Source organism: Mirounga angustirostris, unplaced genomic scaffold (assembly GCF_029215605.1).
Source record: "Mirounga angustirostris isolate CCGP_5_RB_7025 unplaced genomic scaffold, mMirAng1.0.hap1 SCAF_13, whole genome shotgun sequence".
NCBI lineage: Eukaryota > Metazoa > Chordata > Mammalia > Carnivora > Phocidae > Mirounga > Mirounga angustirostris.
In genome coordinates, this window is record NW_026991721.1 from 36,048,442 (window position 1) to 36,073,523 (window position 25,082).

Below are 25,082 nucleotides of genomic sequence, written 5' to 3' on the forward strand. Positions count from 1 at the left end.
TACCAATACTAATTGGCTTACATTGTCAGGTCCATGAAGGATAATGTTCATAATAAACCAATATTAGAATAAAATTCCAAGCACACCAATAAACCTGCTGCTGGAGTTATTTAACGTGCTTTTGCGCAAGGAGCATGTGGTTCTAATTTAGATTCCGCTGATGCAGCAGATTGTTAAAACTCCAATAGTTGCCTGTGATGCTACCCAATAGATGATAAGTGGGGCGGGTTAGTTCGTGAGGCTTTATCTCTGATTAGTCCTAAAAATGCACACTGCAAACTATAGCAGAGAAAAGACTGGACCTTGCTAAATTAGACACACTGGAGGGAGAGCAAATGAAGCCCTATTTTCAAAGGGAAGATGCCTGTTATGTAGTAACAAAAAGGTACCCACTTTGGGAGAGGTACATCCACCATCAAAACAGGACATATCAAGTCAACCCACAGTGATAACCCCCCAAAATAAGAAAAGAGGCAAGGTTACCTTTCTCACAGTGGCTTCCTGTGAATCCAGAAGGACAGACGCATTTGTTAGGAGACACGCACGTTCCACCGTATCTGCAGCCCTCTTGGCAGAATGCTGTCAACAAAAAGTAAGGGATTTCTCTTAGATAAGATGGCAATAAGGAAACTCATGGTGAATAGTGTGAACACTGAAACAATTCTTTCCTTGGTGCATAGAGCATACATACCTGTGGTGACATATTTAAAAGTTTCGGTATACAAAAAGAAATAAATGTCATAATACCTATTTCACTGGTTTACATGAGATCATTTGAAATAATAAAGTATTTCGCACAGGGCTGGCATGTGCTAAGTGGTAGTTAGTATGAGCAGCTATTACTGTTGCTGCTATTCTGATTATTGATATATTTGAAATCAAATAGGATAAATTGAGTAACTAGAAAGGATAGGGTAGGGGTAAAGGCAAAGGCAATTTAAATACTATTTTGTAACTACTCCTAAAACATCTTTTATTATAATAAAAACATTTTTGCATTATTTTAAAAGATTTTGGGTAGTCAATATAACTGAAGGTTTTATTTATTTATTGAGAGAGAGAGCAACGCATGAGAGCACACATGTGAGCACAGGGAGGGGCAGAGAGAGAACGAGAGAGAGTCTCAAACAGATTTCTCACTGAGCACAAGCTGGACATGGGGCTTGATCACGACCTGAGCCAGAACCAAAAATTGGATGCTTAACCAACTGAGCCACCCAGGCACCCCAGGTAGTCGATATCATTTTTGATAATATACATTTAAGCACTTACTTTTGAATATTTAAGATGTTTCTAACAGTTCTATAAGAAAACAATGCCTTGTCCCTATAGCTAAAATGCTTCACACACCTCAAATTATTCCTTTAGGGGAAATGCTTCAATGTGAAAATGTGGTTTCAGAGGGTGTGAACTTTGATAAGCCTTTTGATAAGCATCAAAAAATGATCCCCACCCATCTCAGTGCTACCCTACTAGCCTTCTGAGACAAGGTTACTTTCCCTTACCAGCCACTAGCACAGCATAGCTCTGGGACCCTCTCCTTTGCAGTACTAACTACCATTGTTCACTTACATATAATTCATTAATTACCATCTTCTGTTTCATCCATTGGACTGTAAGACCCATCAGGAGAAGTAACTGGGGTTGTTCTTGTTCCCCATTGTACCACAGTTTCAGAATCCGAGCACAGAGTAGATGCTTAAAAATAGTTGCTGAATGAATTCACCTATATTTTGCACATTATTCAGAAAACTCTTGCTCTAACAATTCCTCAACACTTTCATGCCAAATAATTTATTATCAAGCCTTGCAGGATAACCAGTAATTTGGTACCAAAACTGCAAAATTTCTCATTAATGAAGACGACTGCCACTTGGTACCACCATTTCTTTTTCACATGAGAGCTAGGTGAGCAAATGTTTTTAATTGCAATTAGAAACATATCACACATTGGGGCACCTGGGTGGCTCAGTAGGTTAAGCCTCTGCCTTTGGCTCAGGACATGATCTCGGGGTCCTGGGATGGAGCCCTGCTTCGAGCTCCCTGCTTAGCAGGGAGTCTGCTTCTCCCTCTCCCTCGGCCCCCCACTTGTGCTCTCTCTCTCTCAATATATAAGATCTTTAAAAAAAAAAGAGAGAAACATGTCACACTGGAAAGATACCATGGTTATATTTTGCCATCATCACAAAAATAATACGGGTTTAACTTTAAAAAGCTAAATAACGTATTTGGATAGTTCAACACTAGTTGAGCTACATAGAACTTCTCACAATATTGTCATTTTCCACATCATTTAATATTCCCTGGACAATTTTACATTCTGTAGCTTAGTAAGTAATTGTGAGCTCCTTTGTGTCCGCCAGAGGACAGATAGTGCATACCTTGCTATTCAAATACCATTTCCCATTTTCCAGCATCTTAGTACCCTGAGACTGTGCAAAAAACATTTACACATCTGTTTTGGTATGTTCATCAAAAATCAATATGTATATACATATATGCATACAAATATATACAAAATCCCTTTTCCCAAAAAATCACACATTTGTGCACTGATGACTACCATTTCAAGTAAGGTATTTAACATATAGCTCTGCATCAATGCTGGTAACAAAAAAATAAAGTGGTTTTGCAAACTGAAAATGATACATGGAAAGCTGATAAAGTTTCAAGTGGCCCCAAAAGAAGACAGGGGTTTGGAAGCAAGAAGCTCAGTTGGGGTTTCTTTAGTGAAACAAACAGCTCTTGATGCAGAGCTGTGTGCACATATGTGCACACACACGTACATACACACAGATAGGCAGATTCATAATACACGTGTGCTCCTGATCTACTCAACTCTTAAGAAGAAATGATAGAGATTTTGTGAAGAAAGCATGAGATGTTTGTGATAGTCTAAGAACGTAGATGTCATAATAAATATGGTGCTATGATGATGAAATGAGTTAATATTTGAAAGGGCCTTTAAATAGTGTGTGGCACATAGTGTTAAGTAAGTATCTTGTTAAATAAATTTGATTGACAGCAATAATGTTATGGCTGTGAAACATGGACCAAGGATAAATCGTCTAATACCAGACAATATAAACCCATCCGACAAGGTATTCAGCTTCACCAAGGAGGGGTGAAAGGCATCCCTTATTATTTATACTTTAATTTCTAATAATAGTAGTAATGGCCCTTATCATGGTGTTATTAGGGAGGTGTTACTGTTTGACAAAAAAGGTGAAACTGGGGCTCAAAAATGAAGTACCCCATCTAAGGCCATACAGGTAGCAAAGCAGTAGAGTCAAGATTCAAGCAAAGACTTCTTTGGCTACAAAGTCTTGCCTTTTCTTTATATGTTATAGTGCAGGTTGATCTGCAATCTGGTATTCACATGGGTCGCTTTATTCTTTTTTTGGATAGTTCCATAAGGGCTAAGGAAATGGACTATAAATTGAAAGAAAAATATGTCCAAATTGCACATGTGGCATGAAAGAAGGGAGGTAGGGAGCTGCTCAAGGTCATGTATGTCTCATCGCATCTCCATTTTTGTCTGAGCCATTTTACAATTGACCAAATCCAGGCACATAGGATTTTTTAAACAGATCTGGAATAAAAAAGAAATTCATTACCTACTTGAACCTCAGAGACGATGAAAAATAATTTAAAAAACAAAACACAAAAGCAAAAAAAGAATGAGCATGCCATCCAAAACTTAAACCACTTGAAATCAAGATCAATGCAAGTTTTCTTTGAATACCTTGTAAGATATCAAAATATACTAGTATTCTAGACTAAAGGATGTGAATAGATTATTTATATCTGGTTCTTCTTGATCAACTATCAACCTAGCATTTCAAAGAAAATGATTCTGATAATCAGAGGACCTATAATTTTATGCAGCATTACTTCATTGATGGCATAACCGAAACAATAAGCCAAGTCACCATTACATTTCTTTCTAGTTTATGAAAATATAGGATAGTAGAACTACATGGCTCAATTCCTTGTTCTGTTTTATTAGCTGTGTCACCTACAGCAAATTATTTCACTCCTGTGGACCTCAGGTTTCTCAAGAACAAAGCAATAACGATAATACCCATGCTGTGCAGGTTAAATTCAATTACCAACGTAAACCACCAGCACAGGGCACTGCAGGTGTAATGTGCCCAAGAACTAGATTTGACTGTTATTTATCACCAGGATCCTGTTTTTCCAAATAACAATACTATTATGCATCAGTTTGTGTGCTACATTCTGGAGATGTGGCAGTGACTTAGAAAAGATCCCTATGCAAGCAGCTTATTCTTTAATGAGGGCTCATTGTCACTCCTTCTTGACTTGATGAGTTTAGTAGCATCATGTGGTTTGCAATGCAACTTGGAGCCACAGCTCCTCTGCAAACTCAGACAAGCTCAGGCATCATGGGTATGTTGTTCTTTTGTCAACCACTTCCCTAATTCCAAAGCATGGCTTGAATAGATTGCAAATATACAATGACATTATAAACCTGAATCTGTCATCACAGTGCCATTTGTTATTAATGTACTACCCTGGGGGAGATGTCGCACTGGGTCAACTCTGAAACGGTATTATTCTATTTTTGAAAGGACTCTGTGCAAGAAAATCAAATCAGAAAACTCAAAATTGAGGGAGAATTAATCCACAGAAAGACTACTTGTTTTACATTCAAAAAGTCTCAGCATGGGAAACAAAACTTGGGCATTAAGGGGAATAAAATGAGAAGGTGGGTTTGCGGATGTCAGTTCGTAGATGCCCAGTATCATCACCATGTGTTCGATTTGACAAAAATAGTTTTACACTAATAAAAAAGTAACAACCATTCAAGTTCTAAACACTTTGCAGGATCCTCTTAAAGTTCTATACGCATATATTTAGTTTCTAGGGATATCCTGTATCCTGACAAAACACAAGGAAACATACAAGTCCCAGCACCATCTGATAAAAGGAAACCATTTGGCTTCCCTCCTGGTTTCCTTGAGGAAGCTTTCCTTAAGTTCATTTCTGACCTCTCTTTGTCAGCACTGCTTGCTCTGCCCTATGGAGGTAAAGGGAATAAATTCCATTGGTAAATTTAGGAAGAATATGTATCAGGATGATGATTCTCAGGTGGGATAAGCAGGAGACCAGGCAGAAGAGCACCGTGTTTAGAAGTATCTGTTACATTTCTAGTTTTATTCTGGATAATCCATTACTAGATGAATTACATCCTTTAAAAATAACCACCAAGGTATCTAAATAAATGATAGCTGACCACCATGGACCGATGATTACAGGATGTCATAAATCAAAGATTATAATTGATTATGTGCACCTAAAATCCCAAAAAGGGGGAAGGCAGGAAATATTTAAAACCTATTCATGCTCAGCAAACTCTATGGCCACCTGACATCTCTCTTGGGAGTAAGCTGCCTTCAGATGGAATCAATTTTCCTTACCTCCCGAATGACACCTTCCTCCCCGGGATGTGGTTGGTAAGTTGGCCTTATTCTGTGTTCATTCTTAGCAAACTAGCTTGCTACAGACTGAAACTCATGTTCTTCAACTCATTTCTGTCAATAATAAAGGGGATATCACCTCCATGTTTACTTTTTGGTTTATCACTGACCTCTTTCAGAACATGGTATGTAACTATCAAAGACCCCCTCAAACATTTTTGGTCATCAGAAGATGGCAGGTGGGGTCAGTGTGCTAATGGTGTTTGGTGGGTAAAGGACAGGGACGTTGCTAAACATGTTGTAATGCATAGGTTGACACTGCATAACAAAGAATTATTTGGCCCCAAATGTCAATAGTGTTGAGACTGAGAAAGTGTGTTCCAATTTTACACAATTTAAGTCTACTAGGTGTCTCCAGGAGCAAAATTCTGTTATTTTAACGCTTTTTTCCCATTTCTCCCCTCTCAATTTCTCCCCTCAAAAAAGTTTAAAATGAAGAGAAAAGGTAAGAGTAAAATCATCTAGGTGGCTAGTCTGATACATAAAACCAAACAACCAGATGTCTACAACTCTCAATTTTCATATCATTCTGGTCTCAAGCACACAGTATATTGCATAAGTTAATATTTAATTATTGGCCCCAAATCACCTTCATCCCTATTACTAACCATCTGTGTCTGTATCCACAATTCCAATAGGCCTTTGCACTCCCCATTTCAAAAGTAATAATACTAACAATAGTAATGGTGAATTCCATTTTTGGAAGACCTGTTAAGTACTTTATAGACAATATTCTATTTCATGCTAACAACAAGAGCACTGTGCGTTAGTCATGCTATCCTCACTGTCAGATGAGAAAACGGGCTTAGAGAAGCTGAAGGTCACAATGCTACAAAGTAGTATTCTGGGTTTCGAGTCCCACGTCAAACACCTCTCTAAGCCATCCACTTGGGACTTGCCCGCCAACGATGTACAGATGATATGCTGGATACTGAGAAGTCTACAACTAGGTGAGAGATGGTCCCCATCCCCAGGAAGCTCACAACCCAGTGACAGAGAGTGGCACATATAAAACCAAGCATCATAAAACATGGTAACTGCTACTATAGCAATATGAATAAAGTGCTGAGAGAACATGGAGGAGAACATGATAAATTGCGCCTGGTGGACTTGGGGCAAAGCTTTTCAACAGAGCTGGGATTTGAGTTGGGTCTGGAAGAATGAATGGGATTTTTGCCAAGTAGAGAAGCACAGGAAAAAGGACAGTTCAGGTCAAGGTTTGTCCTGAGGAAAGGTACTGAATAGAAGATGAAATGAGCTAGTGTTGATAACTCACGTCAAGGTCAGAGACAGAACAGTAGAAGAGAATGCAGTAAGCCATGCAGGCAATCAGGAGCATTTTACAATCTGGGACCCATCCTCTCCATCTTCCCATTTCCCATCCACTTCCCAGGTTTGTTAGTGACCTTCAGGCACTGTAGTGAACTGCTTGGATATCTGCATACAGACTTTTCTTTTGTCCATCATTCTAGTTATTTGGTTTAAGAGCATGCTTTGCTAATCTTTTTTAATACACTAAATATAAGACATAAATTTTATATCAGAAGCCTTCACATATACACAACCAGTAATAGAAGATTGACTCTTAGTCTGAATTATTAATGAACTTTGATATTTTCTATTGTATTGTCTTCCATTGCATTGCCTTGTATTGTACTCTATTCTCTATCATTTATAAAATACAGCTGTGACCCACTGACTTGCTTCCCCAGCCAACTAAGCCTGCGGTTTAAACTGTGCCTTTATTTCACACATCCTTGGTAATCATTGTATTCTTCTAGTCTACAGCATTCCATGACAGTGTGTGGGGGCACAGTCACTTTTAGATTAGTCTTGAGATTTTGGTCTTAGCTCTAGAAACACTGATATAAGAAAACGTCTAGAATGCTGCTATTTTCTGTGGATATAGTTGCAACAGACGCCCTCTGGTCTGGAAAGTCATAATATTCACTATATGGGTCTTCATAGAAAATCTGTTACAGAGGATAAATTAGATGGGAATGGCACGGCTGAATGGAGAGACAGCGCATCCTTTTGTATTTGGGGGGAGCAGGGTGCTGTTTATATGCCTCTCTAACTGGACTGTGAGATTCTTAAGGACTAGGGTCAAATTTTTTGCAATTCTGCTTTCCTCTATATCATAATCTGGAACCCTGGTGATACTAAAACTCTCTTTTTTTGTAAATTACTTATATAGAGAAAACAACATTTGAAAAGACAGTTTTGTGTCATGAACTGTATCATGAAATTTGAGATAACAATTTGACCAAGTCAGATCAATTCAGTTTTAGAAATGTCTCAAACATTTACTACGTATTAAAACACTAGATACTCTAGTAAGATATGATCCCTGTTCCCCAGAACCTGTGAGTCTATTACAGTGGTTCTCCCTAAGGGCAATCCTCCCCTCCCCAGGGGATATTTAACAATGTCTAGAAACCTTTTCGGTTGTCACAAATGGGGGAGTGCCACTGGTGGCCATACTAGTGGGTAGAGACCAGAGATGCTGCTGCTAACCATCCTGTGTGCACAGGACAGCCCCAAAGCAAGGAGTTATCCAGCCCAAAATGTCAACGGTGCCAAAGGCTACAAAAAATAGACAATCCTTTATTTAGTCATTCAACAATTACTTATTGAACACCCTCTGTGCCAAAGATTATTCCGAGAACCAGGGATTACAAAGAATAGATAAAATACTTCAACTTACGGGTCTATATTCTAGTGGGAGAAGATACAGAACAACAAAATAGATGTGTAAGTGACACGGTAAGTTACATGAAAGGCGATATAGCGAGAAACAGAAGAGAGAAGGGGAGTGGGGGCTGTGCCAATGAGGAAGGTTGCAATTAAACAGGGGGATAATGGAAGGCCTCACTGAGCAGGTGATATATGAATAAAGACCCAAGCAGAGAAAGAAAGAGTGAACCATCAAGCAGAAAAGTGTTCCAAGCAGAGGTTACAGCAAGTGCAAAAGCCCTGAGGTGTAGAGTGTACATATCATGGAGTTCTTTACAGATCCTGGCAATACTGCCTACGCAAACTCAAAGGAGGCTGAGAGAAGGAAAGGATTGCTTCTTCCTAGAAGGTCAAAGAGAGGTCCACACAACAGCGGATGCCAGAGCTGAATCAGAAAAACAGTGAGTAACCAGGCAGGTTGGGACCAAGGATGGTCAAGTCAGCACAGGCAGAAGGACAGAGGCATGGAGCACCCCTGGTGGAACCAAAGAAGGCCTGGGCTTGCTGGAAGACAGGCAATGAGGAAGGAGAAGTGGTGACGGGAGCTGGTATTCGACTAACCCAGGCTTTGGGCTATTTCACTGAAGAGCCTCTCCTACTCAGCCTTCCTCATCAGGTACCCACGCTCTTAGGAATATTTGGGACTGCCAATATTGCCTTCTTTTCCTGCAATTCCAGTTTCATTCAGAGTAAGACTGGTGGCTTTTCCCAAAGGAAGCCACCGTCAAAATGTTGAATATGAATAGGTTTCATGAGTTAAAGTCCTGAAATGCAGAAATGGATGAAAGATACAAAAAGAGGAGCAATTCAGCAGGACATCTCTAAATACTTGAGAATGAGGAGGATTTGGCCCTGATTTTGCACACATAGGGGTCAATCATTGACACATTACCCAAACAACACAGGCACCTGGGTAATTCTCCTGCAGAGCCTACAGCCTGGTGAGTGGTTAAGACTCTGGAAACAGATCCAGATTCCAGCCCTTACTAGTTGATTGACTCCCAACCCTCAACTTCGGTGAGATATAACTGACCTAAAACATTGTATAAGTTTTAAGGTGAAAAATGTGTTGCTTTATTACATTTATATGTTACAAAAGGATTACCACCATGACCTTATTTTGAAAACTGCTTACTCTCCTTAATTAAGCATCAAATTCCTTATCTGTATAGTGAAGGCCCTGGGAGAACCTAGGGCATACTGATATTACCAGCATTAAATAAGTGGTGCATATGAAGTGCTGGTCACAGTGCCCACAAACAGTAAGTGCTCAATAATGGTTAGTTCCTCTTAAAACTGTCAGTCTCTTTCTCTCCAGGTTAATTAATATAGTGAATAATGAATATATTTAATATATTTAATTTATTAATTTATTACTTTATTAATTATATTACTAATAAATTCAATTTAATATATTATTTAATATAATATAGTGAATATAGTTAGGTCTTCCCTAACTGGTGTAAAAATCAATGCCAGGGTTTGAGAGTTTGTTGAGGATGAGAATCAACAGCAAGGAAAATAATGAGGGATTAAGACAAAAACCTAAGAAGAGAACAGAGTAAGAACGGGTGTTCAAATCTCAAAAAGCAAAATTCGGGAAGTTAGTTAAGGACTCTGTACAGTGTAAACACTAAGGCAATGGTCAAATTATATCTTTGCAACAAAAACTCTGAAAGCAATTTGTAATCTGGTGTTTGGCATTCACAGGAGCGCTAAGAAATAGGAGCATGAAAGTGCTATCCGTGGAAAACAGTTGAGGAGAAAGCCCGGGTGAGGGGGGTCAGAAGGTTTCCTGCTGCCCCGCCATACTGGAGCCAAGACATAGATTACCCCGGGAGGTCACCGTCTGGAGACTTTTAAGAAATAAATTCCAGCAAGCTCTCCCAAGGAAAAGCAGTCTGTGATTTTATGTAACCACATGGAATGAGATGTTAAATCTTGAGTGAGATATGAATCCAGGCTGCAGTGACAGTAGTTGGGTCATTTGGGTGGACCAGAGTTCCTGAGAGGGCTTTTCCATTTCCTACCTACCTCTGGCCTGAAATCGGAGCTATTTCTCAGAGATTCATAAAGCATTCTGTGCTTTTGTTGAAAGAGTGCTCCACAAGAATCTTAAGAGGCAATTTGTAATGGTGTCTTCATTCTGTAATGAATGAGGACACAGAGAGGAGAGAAGTTCAATGACCTTGCCCAAGAAAAAGTTAATTATGAGGCAGAGACTGAGAATTCCAGGCTCCGTGATTCGGACACAGCCTCAGGCACCTGCGAAGTGATGCCAACTTCCCGCAGTGGGAGAAAGCTTGTGTGGGTTTTTTAAGGAGTGGGGCGGGGAGCGGAGGGCGAAGGAGAGAGGGCAGAAACAAGGGAGGAGGGAAAGATGAGAAAAAGAAGAGAGGAAGAAATGTCTTAGCAATCAAACACAGTGGCAAACACTGCTCTCCCCTTCCCCGTCCTTTCAAATACCCAACACAAACACCTCGACTGTCAGATGACCGGCTCCAGGACACCGGCTGCCTGGGTGCAAATCTCAGGTCTTTTTCCAGCTGCGTAACCTAGAGCTTATCGAGAGACATCTGTAAATATCATTTTCTCATGACAGAATGGGAAATTAAAACAGCGCCATCTTTATATGGTTGTTGCGAGGAGTAAAGGTTACTGCAGCTTGAGCGCTTAGAGCCAGGACGTTACTATCATTAGTTATGTACTTACATACACAGAGAGGAAACCCACGTAGGGAAAAAGACCCTGACACGGGGAACCAAAGGTAAATGAGACCCTAACTCACAGGGTTACGAGGCTGTTGTTTGTATTTTGTGGCAGGGGTGCTATTTTTCACTTCTGCGCTTCAAGGTCCCAAGCAAGAAATTCAGAATTAGAATTATTAATTATCATGTTGTACAATGCAAAGCATTCCAAAGAGCTCTGCTTGCTGGAGGATTCAAAAACATTTATTTGACCTTTCTTTGGATGCCTTCAAAGTCAGAACCCAGGGTCCTCTGAAGTGAGCTTGTCTGATAAATGGCTGGGCTCGTGCTGCACATACCCGCCGGGCCTCGAGCCTTCGCCACCGCCTGGTGATCTGTCTTTCTAGATGTTTAGCTATATCTCACCTACAACATGAGCGGCCCTCATTCCTGAGCTAATGTTATTTCTGAAATATCTAGGCTCAAGTCCCTCAAAATGTATTTCTAATTTATAGCAGCACAGCGGAGGTAAAAGAGCACAGTCCCTGGAATCAGAGAAACCTAGATTAAATCACTAACTGTGTGACCTTCATTCAGCAAGTGACTAACCTTCCCTGAGCCTCTATTTGCCTACCCGAGATGAAGACAGGACTACCTCTTCTTCAAGTTGGGGTTAAGGTGATGGGATAAGTATGACGGCAAGTGGCACAGAGCCTGTGCATCACCTCCCTCTGCAGAATGCTCTCTTGCCACTTTTGACCAGCAGCCTTATCCCACTCAGTGCCATTCCCCCAAACACGCCGAGCTTGCTTGCGTATCGGTCGGGTGTGCCCACACGATACGGACCATGCAGGGATTAGGCAAGCTGCCACCACTGTTTCCTGAGGGTGCTATACAGGAGTTTCCGTGATGTCCATCTCCCTGCCCAGCTCAGACTCTCAGCTGGAAGGGCATATCTTCTCATGACAAGAACTTTAAAATCTCTCCCCCCATCCACAGTGTGCAGGAATGCTGAATCTGCTCAGTTGCTACGATCTCAGCAGAGAAACAACAGTCCGAGGGTACTCAGGGTGGAGGGACAGAAAGATGGCCTCGTACACCTCAGCCGGTGTGCGTGCAGAGAACACAAGAGAGAAGCAAAGCTTGCCACAGAAATCATTCCATAACACTTGGGCCTCAAATGTTCTTCCTTGTGTCAGGATAAGAAGGAGGAAGCTCAAGTAAAAAAAGTACTTTGCAATAGAACCTAGCCTATAAGGGACCAGAACACCACTGAACAGGTTCCAAAACAGATTATATCTACTATTAAGGCTGCAATGATTAAGAATCATGCCTCATTTTTTGCTTTTTTCTTTATTTTGGGGGGGGGATGGAACATGAAATTAATATTAGAACCCACTGCAGGCCTTAGAAATTTCTTTGTAATGTTACACTTAAAATTTAATAAAGCATAGGTTCAGCAATTCTCAAACATTTTCATTTCTTTTATAAAGTTCTTAGTTAAAAAAAAACTCTAAAAATTGTTCATCCATTCATACAAAAACTATCAGTTGAGATTCTACAATGCACCAAGTACTCTGTTAGGCAGTTCACATAGAACAACTATCAGGGCAGATAATGTCCTTCATCTTATGAAGCTTATCTTTTAGTGGAGAGAAAGAAAACATCAAAGTACAAAAAGTCAGATAATACTAAGTGCTGTGGGGATAACTAAGAAAGATAAGCAGTACTAGGGAAGGTGTTACTATTTACACTTACGGTAGTCATGAGGCCTAACGGATTGACGTTTGGACAGACACACAGAAGGGGAGAGAGAGAGAGAGAGAGAGCAGGCCAGTCAGATGTTGGAGGTGGTAAGTATCTAGGGCAAAGGGTACAGCTTAGTGCCAAGGCCCTGACATAGGACCGTACCTAGTGTGTCCAGGAATTGCAAGGAGGCCAGGTGAGTCAGCAGCTGAACCACAGGAGATCACAACAGAAAGCTCAAGGAATGTCAGTTCTAGGGTCTTTAGGATATTTAAGGACTTCGTTTTTTCACTCTGAATGAAATGAAAAGCCACTGGAACATATTATGCTCAAGAGTGTCATATGTCATTTAGGTTTGAACAAGATCTAACTGCTGTGATGAGAAAAGCAGACCATGGGGTTGGACAAGCAATGGTGAAAGCAGACAGACTGGTTAGAAAGCTATCACAATAAATCAGATGTGAAATGGATGGTCCCCTCAACCAGTGCGATAGAAGTCAAGGTGTGAGAGGGGACAACGACTCCTCCAATCATCTATGACCCAAGTAGATTCTGCAGAGCAAAGGCAAGATCTTTGCCCAAAGGAGACAAATCTGTGTAAGCAGCATGTCTTTTGCCCTTCTATAGAATTAGGCCTTAGGGAAGCTTTTTTTTTTTTTCCTGGCAATAACATGAACTACATTTATATGTATTTTCTCTGCCTGGAATTCTTTTCCCCATTGATAAATTGGTAACTCCTAGTTGGCCTCCAAATCTCAGCTGAAATGTCTCCTGAACTGGGAATCATTTTCTAATAGATGTCCCTCTCCCACCCCTGTCTAGGTTAGATGCCCTCCCATATCAGTTTCCTCGGCTGCCATAGCAAATTACCAGTGATTTGGTATGTTCCAACAAACACAAAAAACTCTTTGCTCAGTCTGAAATCAAGGTGTTGGCAGGATTTGTTTCTTCTGAAGGCTTTGAGAGAGAATATGGAACATGTGTTCCATGCCTCTCCTTAGCTCCTGTTGGCTGCCAGAAATTCTGGGTGATAGGAAGCTAGGGTCCCACCTCTGCCTTTATCTTTATAAGCCTTTCCCCATGGGAAAAGGAGTCACTTTTCTCTCATATAATGACACCAATCACTGGATTTAGAGCCCCTGCTAACTCTAGCATGGTATCACCTTGAGATCCTTAACTAGATCTGCAAAGACCCTATTTCCAAAGGTCACATTCACAGGTATAATGGGGGGGGCTTAGAATATCTTTTGGGGGCCACTATTCAACCCACTATGGTCTCCTCCTTGATTCCTCCAGAGGACCATTGGTGCATTTCATCATAGCACTTACCATACTGTCCTCTAACTGCCTTCTTGCTAATCTGTTTGTCCTAATAGATTTGAACTTCTCAAGCAAATAGGTCTTTCATCTCTGTCTCTAGTTCCAAGCGCAGTTCCTGGTACATAATATTCAATCGTTCCTTATTGAATAAATAACTTACAAATCATAGAGTAGATTCTAAAGCCAGCAAAAGATTTAGCTGAGTATCACCAGGCTGTTTAAACTTCCTATTTTCACTGGTAAAGACACTCAAGTGTTTGCATCTAATGTTGGGCTTTTACAAATGCTTTGGCTTCTATTTTCTTCTTCAACAGAATGGCATACAGGGTAAATGGAATTATACATTTACACACTGAGCAATGGAGAAGAATTTTTTTTAAGATTTTATTTATTTATTTGAGAAAGAGAGAGGGTGCACAAGTGGGGAGAGGGGCATAGGCAGAGGGAGAAGCAGACACCCAGCTCAGCGGGAGCCCAACGAGGGGCTGGATCCCAGGACTCTGGGATCATGACCGGAGCTGAAGGCAGACACTTAACCATCTGAGCCACCTAGGTGCCAGAGAAGAATTCTTCACCACAGGAACAGAGGCGTTTGTTCAGTATTAGTTGTTTTCAAACTTTTAAATAAAATCTACCCCAACAGTTAGATCATTTCCTTCTTTCTTTTTTTAAGAGTTTATTTATTTGAGTGAGAGAGAGAGAGAGAGAAATCACAAGCGGGAGCAGGGGGAGGAGAGCAGAGGTTAAGGACATGGAGAAACAGACTCCAGCAGGTAGTCTGACCTGGGCTAGATTCCAGGACCCTGAGATCATGACCTTTGCCAAAGGCAGAGGCTTAACTGACTGAGCCACCCAGGTGCCCCATCCTTCTTTCATTAGCCATTCATGGTGCTCTCATTTTCTGCTTGCTATTTTTCAAGAGTGGAATCAGGACCCTTCAACATCCAGAATGACACCTTATCCAATAGTCATACCCAAGAAATTACTGGTGACATAGCCAGGTGACATGAATGAGATTATCAACCCAGGTGTGTTGTGACTGTGTCTCAACTTAGGAAAAAGGAATTGATGATCATTAGATATAAAAGCTGAGAACTTGAGAAGTAGGAGACAGGGAAGAAAGGTAAGGGAGAGAAGCAGAGATTGGCTATGCAACAGAAGACATGCCAAAGATGAGAAGCAGGGTGTAGATGGCTGATGACATTTCTCAACATGGAGATGAGAAGAACACAGAGAGAGAAGATAGAGGGGATCCAGTCTCTCAGACTAGGAGTGCCCTGAGCTCATGGGAGCAACCTCCTGGGCATGACTGCAGAGATATCCCACTATCTATCAGACTTATGAAATCCTATGGCTATGCAGAGGCAGCAAGTAAAAGGATGGTCTTATTTCAAGAGCCACAGAGAAAATGCTAATGATTATCATCTAGCAGATTGTAAAACATCTTATGAAAGGCCAAATCAATTCCTGTTCATTTTATTGGTTTCATAGAGCATTACTGTAATCAGTAATGCCAGATAGGTAATGAGGACACACTGACCAGGTAGGGGCTCAGACTAATGCCCACTACAGTAGAGCATCAAGCTTAACTGTGATATAATCATTTGCCTGTAGCCTTACAAAGCAGCAAACACAAAAAGGTACCTCTATCATCAAAGACAATCTAATACATACATTTTAAACTCAAAGGATCAAAATGTGGGTCTTTTTTCCCCAAAAGAATTTCAGAGACAAAGCACTGTAGATAAAAACAACAATAACCAGAACACCACGCAATGTCAAAGCCATTTTCTAGGGGTTCCAGCAACCTCTTTTCTGAATGTAGTGCATTCACTGAACAGTTTTTCATGCTGATAAAACTAAGGTCGATGCTGCCAATACCTGCCAGACTCAGACAGGTGCTGGTGAGTTACATTTCCCCCGCAACTCTACAGACAATGGATAGGTTGACTATTCTCAGATGTGTCGATGCTGCCAACTTCCATAAAAAAAATCATCACTGATGAATGGTAAATTACACGAGTTAAACTCCTCTATGGCATCACATGCATGCCTTCTGCTTTCAAAGCAAAAAGAATGTGTTCCTCCTGCTGTATTCTTTTAACACTCATCTAAGAGTTGTGGGTCCAAATGAATATCACCCTCCATCATTCCACACGAACACACTGTCACCGTGTCCTTGTATCCTCTCCTCCCCATTTCATTGCTACTTGTTTAGACACATACCATTTCTGAGTACTTCACTCCTTTGCCTGAAGACTTATGAAGGCTCATTATCAACCACAGAAGTCTTCCTTGGAATGCTACATGTAGCCACCATAATCTGATTCCACGCTGATTTTCCTAAAGTTTTTTTTTCAATATTACTCAATATGTTTTACCTAATTCTACCATAAACAAAATTCTCCCCTAGAATACTATAGTATTTTACATGATTCTCCACCCTGTAATGTCCTTCCCTCACTTATCAATTCATCCTTCAAGACCCAGTTCAAATGGCATTCCTTATGTAGGGACTTCCCAGGCCCAGATATTTCTTCCACCTTGTTACCCCAAATCTTTGCTGTAATCCTAGCCCTTAGAAAAAATACTGCACATTTACTATATCCAGATAGTGCCTTAATCATTTAACACTGTTGATCTCTTTTAATCCCACCCCAAAATGCTATAAGGTAGGTGTATTATTTTGACTTTATAAATAAGGAAATAGAGGCTTAAAGAGGACAGATACCTTTCAAATTTACATAGCTCTTGAGTGGTGGAGTGCCTCTCACATTGTTTTGAAAGGACTGGTTTATATGTAATTTACTACTACCCAAGCTTATAAAGAACAGGATCCTGAAATCCTCATTTCTCTATTTCTCTCAGTGCCCAAAACAGGGCCTGTTTTACATTAGATAAATGGACAGCATGCATTCAATGACTGGAAGGATGACAAGTACAAAGAACATTCTTTGCTCTAACCAGTACTTCCTTGTTTTTGTATTTCCTCTTACGTCCAAAGTCTTCATTATAATGAAGAAACAGAACCAAAGTTTGGGAAATAGCTTGATCATGTTTCTATCTCCTGTTACCTTAATGATTCCACTGAAGGAAAAGGATCTTACTATAAGCAGAAAGACGACTCCCTGGAGACATTTCCACCCAACTTGCACAGCAATACTTCACTCTGCCCCTTAGCTCCCAGCCATAGCGGGTCATTTTGGTACTCCATGCTTAGCCACATCCCTGTTGTCTCTACCTGTTCAGATTGTAAGTCATGTCCTCCACTCTCCTTCTCACTCTTAAGAGTTTAACCTTCTTCTGAACCAATTATCTCAAGTATAACTCCTTCCAGATACGTCTTAATCCATAGGCTCCACCTACCACCACTGGCAATGTAAAGCACCTGGTAAGCAGGTTACACTTGGGCTCCCAGAACTCTGCCTGGAAAAACCTGTGATTAGCTCAGCTCAAAGCTTCCTTTTTTTAAATTAATTAACTAATTTAAAAGATTTATTTATTTTAGAGAGAGCGAGTGTGGGAGGAGGAACAGAGGGAGAGAGAAACTCAAGCAGACTCCCCATTGAGCCCATATGGAGGTTGACTGGGGGCTCAATCTCACAACCTTGAGATCATGATCTGAGTCAAAATTAAGAGCCAGGCACTAAACTGACTGAGCTGCCCAGGCGCCCCAAATTTATTTATTTGAGAGAGAGAGAGAGAGAGAGAGAGTGCAAGCCCATGGAAGGGAGGGGCAGAGGGAGAAACTCAAGCAGGCTCCATGCAGACTCTGTGCTGAACACCCAAGGCAGGGCTGGATTTCACAACCCTAAGGTCATGGCCTGAGCCAAAACCAAGAGTCAGGCACTCAACTGTGCCACCCAGGTGCCCCTTAGCTCAAAACTCCTGAGAAGAGAGATTAAATGGATAGCAATTTCTTGTTAGCAATAATGACTCAGTGCTTAATGTTATGTGTGTCTAGAATTCTGTTAAAAGTTAAAATTGAATATCTTGGGGGAAATAGCACCTTTGGTGAATATCTTCTAATGATTCTATTCCTTAAAGAAGCCAAGTTCTTTCCCAATTCAGGGTCTTTTCATTTGTTATTCCCTTTGCCTAGAATATTCTTGTGAGTAGGATGTGGAAGGATAAATAGGAGTTTTCTAGGTGAATAAGATGGAGCAAGGCATTTTAATGCATGTAGTGAATATTGTTTTGCTTTTACCTGTTCAGCATCTATTCTCCATTTACAGTAGCACCATGTATTATTTTAATTTCCAAAATCCATTTTATCCTTGCTCTTAGTTCTTGTGGCTTGGGTTGAGTTCACTGCATGTGCTAAAAATAGACATATATAACTAAGCCAATTCAAAGGAACATTTTCTTTATGGTATTGTGGGGTTGGGGGTGGTAGGAAGTACTCTCATTTCAACAGAATTGTTTCACTGATAGTCTAAAACTGCCAATGGTCATCTTTCCTTCTACTTGAGTGCTGCCTGAGACAAAAATCTAACATAGAAAAATTTAGACTGAAGGAATGGGGAGAAAGAGAGCAGTTTTCTTCATATTAATTTGGAAACTTCGAGTCCAGCAATGCCTTTTCTATGCCTGCATTGTTAGTTTAATGAGCTAATAAATTCACTGGTATGCTTGAGCCAGTTTGAGTTGGGTTAGTATCACCTCTAACTGATCTGTTTCTTACTAATACAGCAAAAAACAGGCTTCCAGGTATTGGAGACTTCAACTAATTCAGTACTGGTGGAACCTAAAGTACTAAGAAAAAAGTGACAGGAGACAAGACAGGAGGCGGAAGCAGACTGTGAGCTTAAGTGGGTAAAAACTGATGTGATATCAAGGTGCCTGTGATTTCTACTGCTAGTAGTACAAACCTTCCAGAGGATGTTTGAAGTGCTGCGAACAGTTCAGAGCACACCACCAGCCACACTGAAGAAACTGCTCGGAAACATGCAGAATTCACTGGGAGAGGACATCTCTTTGAGGAAGATCATTTCAAGCAGTCAGCAAGCCCACAATGACCCAGATGTCACGTAGCATTGATATTGCATGCTAGAGCGGGCAGGAAATATTTCAGTAGTGTGAAATACAATGGCTTTCAATAAAACTGGGACCTTTGGTCAGAAGGTATGTGCTCATGTCCCCAGTATCTCTTCCTGATCATATACTAACCAGGTAGCCTTAGAAAAGTCACTTAGCACTTACGAAACAGACGGAATGACCCCCTACCCTGTCAACTTCCCAGGGTTTCAGAGAGGTCCCAAAAAGATATGGATGTATAAATGCTTTGGAAACTGTAAAGCTCTATGCAAGTCTGTTACTATTAATGTTGTCAGGCGATCAGGGCTTGTGGATAAGTTTTGACAATCATTTTCTCTGTGATTCTTATAAAGTCATTAAATTCTTCGGATCTCATTTCACTACTCTTTAAGAAGAGACTGAAACTCAATGGCATTGAGATGTTCCTTCCAAATGTCACATTATTTCAGTAATTCTTCAAGTCTGCACTTCCCCTTTGTGGAAAGAAGCAAATTGCCCAAATTAACAAAGTGACAAATTGGGATTTTCTGGAAGGCAAAAGCCAAGTTACTTCTGAAGTCAGAACCCAATCACAGGGAAGTACCAGAGCCTGCAGCACTTAGAGCAACAACACTGATAACAGAAGCATAATTCCCAGTGTTAATTCTGAACAACAAATAAGTTAAATTTGCATCAACTATTTGGTCTAATAAAGCAGTTATTTCATTGTGCATTCTTTGAGAAATGCTTCCATAAAAATTGTTAAAATTAAACTTCTGGCACTTAACAGATTAAATTACAAAGAAAATTCACTTACAGTTGACACATCATTCCCTGGAGAAGCAGAATTACTGAGGTGTTCATAATACAGCAACTGTCATTACAAAGCATTTTCATGGCCAAAAATTGCTTTGAAATTCACTGAAACACTGTGATGAGGCAGTCAGCCATTATCCCCATTGTAGAGCTAAGAAAACTGATGCCCTGGGTAGAACCTGACTCACATTCAAAACACATAGTAGGTGGAGCAGGTGGAAATTTTAATTTGGGGTCTTTTGACTTCCAAGTCTCTATTAGGCTATATTCCCTCATGGCAGCCACTGTAACCAGGCTCACCAGTAGGTGCCACTGCTTTGCATTTTATGTTATATACACAGAGGAGACTTCGGAGTTTTTGAATAGGGGATAAAAAAAACAAACAAAACCAAAAACATAAAAATGCTGTTATGAAAGGTCTGGACCAGCCGAGTGCAATTCAGCAGAGTTGAGATGAGTTTGCTGTCTGGGTTTACGCAACCAAATACACATCATGCAATATTATTGTTTCTACACCAAATTTCAGGCCCAATGCCCACATGTGTGATTGATGGAACTCAATTAATACTGCTCTCTGCTGCCTGACTTCTTAGTGACACCAAGTTATTTCAGCCTGTTAGAGATGCCCTGAAATCTCTTCACCAGCTCCTGCTACAATTGGGTATTGATTGAAAAATTCTACTACTGTACTTAGTTACACAGCTTTCAATAAGCAGGTCACAGACGGCACTGTGGCTGGTTCAAGGACAGCTGAAAGGCTGGAGGGCAATGGTATACCTGAGAAAATGAGCAAGAAGCCTTAGATGCTTAGGCAGAATGCCCGGATCTCCTTATTGGCATGTGACCTGGGAATTTAGTAAATATGAACTTGCCTCTGGGCCCCAAATGAGGCACACCTGCTGGATACAAAATTGAAAATATTTAAGAGCAACCTGATTGTACTTCAAATTAAAATAAGAATAAGGACTTGGCATGTGATGGTTTGGAGGGGCTAACACTCCCAGTTGAATTAACATTGAGCAAGCTCTTTATCCGAGGCACTGGAGATACTAAGAAACATAAGATAGTATTCTCATTATCAAGAGTTAACAAATTACAACCCACAGGCCAAATTTGGCCAGCTATCTATTTTTGTGAATAAAATTTTATTGGAACACAGTCAAGGTCATTTATGTATTGTTTCTGGCTGTTTTGCTGGGATGGCAGAGCTGAATAGTTGTGACAGAGACCACATGTCCCCCAAAGCTAAAATATTTACAACCTGACTTTTTACAGAGAAACTTTGCTGACCCATGAGCTAGACTGCTGTGGGAGCAACAGGTACTAATGGAGGACTTGAATATAATATCCTAAATTCCTGACAGAGCACAAGATGATAAGAAACCCTTAAGGAAGAGTACCTAGGCTTTCCATAGGCTGCCAGAAGGAGCATAATAGCATGAGCTATTTCTGAAAGAATGAACACAGTTGACTAAGAAAGATAAAGAGAGGGAAGCCACAAGCAGAAGCACCTGTGCAAGGAAAAATGCAAAATTGAAGAACAAGATCATGCCAGTGCATGAAAATGCAATCTACATAGGAGCCCCTAAACTGTAGGAGTCTCAAGGGGAAGCTAGGAACCTGGTCACAGAGAGTCTAATATGTTATACTGGGGGTCTGGGCTTTACCTATAGGAAATCCTAGGCTATTGAAAGGGTTAAATAAGGGCATAGTAGTTTTAGTATTTTGCATAGATCTCTTTTGGAGCAAAAAGGCAGTAACATGGGTGGATCTACAGAGTATAATGCTAAGCGAAATAAGCCTGTCAGAGGAAGTCAAATACCATATGATTTCACTCATATGTGGGATTTAAGAAACAAAACAAATGAACAAAGAAAAAAGAAAAAAACCAGACTCTTCACTATGTAGAACAAACTGGTGGTTACCAGGGCGGATGTGGTTGGGGAGATGGGTGAAACAGGTGATGGGGATTAGAGAGTACACATATCATGATGAGCACTGAGTAATGTACAACATTGTTGAATCACTATATTGTATACCAACACTAATAGAACACTGTATATTAACTATACTGAAATTTTAGAAAAATAATAAAATGAAATAAAGGAGTATGAATTGAAAGAGAAAATTACAAGCTTTGACTTTGGAGATAATTCAATGGTCCAAATGACAGATATTTGGGGTCTAGGCTTTACTCGCAGTAAAGTTTCCATTCAATATTATTAAAAGAAGGAGACTAGAGAAGAGGAAGATGGATATTTTCCTTAAAAAATGATGCTAACCAAAAACATAGCCAGTGTATCTGGTGGGCTTTAATGCACCTAATCTAAGCAGGAGCACAGAAAATCACTGGGAAGCCAATTTAGTAGGTGCTGAATATAATAGAGGGAAGAGGAGAAAGATAACTAAAAATGTGCCCTGTGCCAGACACAGTGCCATCTTCTTCACATAAATACTCTTATTTGGCTCTACAGTTGTAAATGAGTAATAAATGTAATTATACCCACTTTAAAATGAAGGAAGGGTCTCTTTTGGGATTATAGAAAGAAAGTCCCTGGTAGGGACCCGGGGACATGACTGGCACTCAACAAAGTTTTGGTGTCTTCCTTATGGGAATGCCCTGAGACATTATCCTTCCTGAATCCAACCAGAAGGGAAGGTTTCCTCATTCCTCAGATGATTTTATATACCTCCTTTCACCTAAGCTTTCTGCAGGTATTCAGGATCCAGTGGAGACAGTTTGGGACTAGCCTTGGCATCAGAGAGGTTACAATCCACGGTACTATTGGACATAACTTCCCTTAGGATAGTGGGAGTACAGTTTGGAAGCAAAAATCATAGACTTTGAATAAATTCCATATTCTGATCATTAATATACACCAACAAGCTCACATGGCCCCATAACTATAGAGATATTTGGAAACAATGAACAAAGAAAGTAAGATCTCAATTGGTTTCTTCTAAAAAAAAAAAAAAGGTATTATTAAATATACAAAGTTTCTTTACTTGAAGTGCTAAACTCCATGTGAAGTTAGTTGTTCTCTCCTTCAAACCCGCATGGATTATAGTGTCAAGTATTAAAGTAATCAAACAAGGAAGCCGTTAGACTGAGGTGACATCAATCAATGTACTAGGGGACTGAAGAAGCATGAAAACCTGAGCCAGAGTCAATTCCTGTAAACACTTCAAGATTAAGAAATCCAAACTTAACCAATCACAAACAGCCAAGTAGGCTTTCCCAAATAAGGCAAGCACTTAAGCTATAACCATTCAAATAATCTCCTCGTTTGGCCTCCATGTGTGCTCTACAAAAGCCTCTTCCTTAGTTCCTGTCTGCAGAGTGCTGCTCCATTCAAACTGATATCTGCTCAAATCAACTCTCATAAATTTTAATGTGCCTCAGTTTTCTCTTAAGACAAGGGAGTGGGTTTTAATTGCTAGTTGGTTTGGCATTTAGCATAGTGTGATGTACAAATAAGCACTTAATAAATGCCTTTTGATGGGGATAATGGCTTGGTCTAGGGAATAGTTTCAGCTACTGACCATGTGTACTTAGCTGAAGAAATTATCTTTCCTTACCATCTAGTATCAAATGACTCCCAATTAATACCATTCATCACATATACTCCAGACCCACAGTCATAAACCCTGGTTACTTTGTCTGAATCACCAACAAGGGGTCTTGCTTAGCAATGTCTGAGCTCCCATTTGGAATAAGACTTCCCTTTGCCTGCCACAAATCCATTTGTGAGAATTCAAAAATATGTACAGATCACACTAAATATGAATTTGTGTTTTTGGTGATGCTAGGAAGCCACACAGATAAACAAAGTCCCCCATAGCTAAAAGTTTATTTTGCAGTTCTAGAAGCTTATGATGTGATTCTCCTTTTCCTGGACTCTGTCACAGTACAGATGTATAATATGCAACATTCTGCCTTACTGGATTCCAAGTGTTTTACAAATGAGACTGGTCTTGCTTAAAACCATGAGCTTTTCTGGGAAAAGGACATATCCTATCTCTTCTCTATTAGTTGGCACTCAACTCAGGGATAACCACACACATATTAAAATCAAAATAACAGTCAAAGTTATATTAGCTTAAGTTTATGGAAAAATATCCTGGGATGATTTTGAATGGTTAAGACAGGGAGTTGGTACAATCAAGTGAAAGCAAGAAAGAATGAGAGTGAGAAATAAGGTAGAGAGGTAAGTGTGTTGGTTTGTCAGCACTGCAATAACAAAGTACCACAAGCTGGAATGGCTTAAACAACAAAATTCTATTATTTCACAGTTCTGGAGGCTACAAGTTCAAGATCAAGGTGTTGGCCGGTACATTCCAAGGACTGGGAAGGAGAATCTGTTTCATGCCCTTCTCTCCTAGCTTACGGTGGTTTGCTGGCAATCTTTGGCATTTGTGGGCTTGTAAAAATGTCACCCCAAACTCTGCCTTCATCTTCATATAGTATTCTCTGTGTGTGTATTCAAATTTCCCATTTTTATAGGGACACAAGTCATATCAGATGAGGGGCCCACTCTACTCCTTGATCACTTTAACTACATCTGCAGTGATACTATTTCCAAATGAAGTCATATTCTGAGATGCTGGGGGTTAGGACTTCATGAATTTTGGGGGAATGCAATTCAATCCATAACAATAGCTGTGATAATATGGTATAACAAAAAATATATATTTGGTGTTCATCCACAGTTCCTGGCACATAGTTCCTAAAACCCTTTTAATTTCCTATATAACAGCTATAGGAGCATCTTTAAAAAAATATTTAGTTTTGTTCCCAGCTCCAGAGCATAAACATGAAATTGATGTCATTTGTTATTTATAACAAATTCCTTTCAATCACACCTGAGTTTATGTTAATGAGCCCTAAGGATGGAGCTGGCTGCCAAGGGGAACCAACCACATGATTAGCTGGATGGAACTTTCAGTCCTGCCCCACCCCACCCCACCCCACCTCTAGGGAGGGGAGAGGAGCTGAAGATGCAGTTCAGTCACCAATGGCCAATGACTTAATCAACCATGCCTACATGAAGCCTCCATAAAAGCCTGAAAAGGACAGGGTTCGGAGAGATTCCAGATTGGTGAACATGTGCAAGTCCAGGAAGAGTGGAGCTCAGAGAGGGCATGGAAGTTCCACACCCTTTCCTATGTACTTTGCCCTATACAGCTCTTCCATCTGACTATTCTTGAGTTGTAATCTTTTATAATGAACCAGTTATCAAGTAAGTAGACCATTTTC

At 40.3% G+C, this 25,082-nt stretch overlaps 1 protein-coding gene across 2 annotated transcripts in view; it reads right to left on the reverse strand.

The window, feature by feature from the left end:
* Positions 1-25,082, reverse strand: part of NELL1 (neural EGFL like 1) — an 808,674-nt gene that overhangs the window by 209,863 nt on the left and 573,729 nt on the right. For both annotated transcript variants that reach the window (XM_045894008.2, XM_054512010.2), the window contains exon 15: positions 484-579. In XM_045894008.2, the coding sequence (XP_045749964.1) occupies positions 484-579 (96 nt within the window). The remainder of the gene's footprint in view (positions 1-483; positions 580-25,082) is intronic.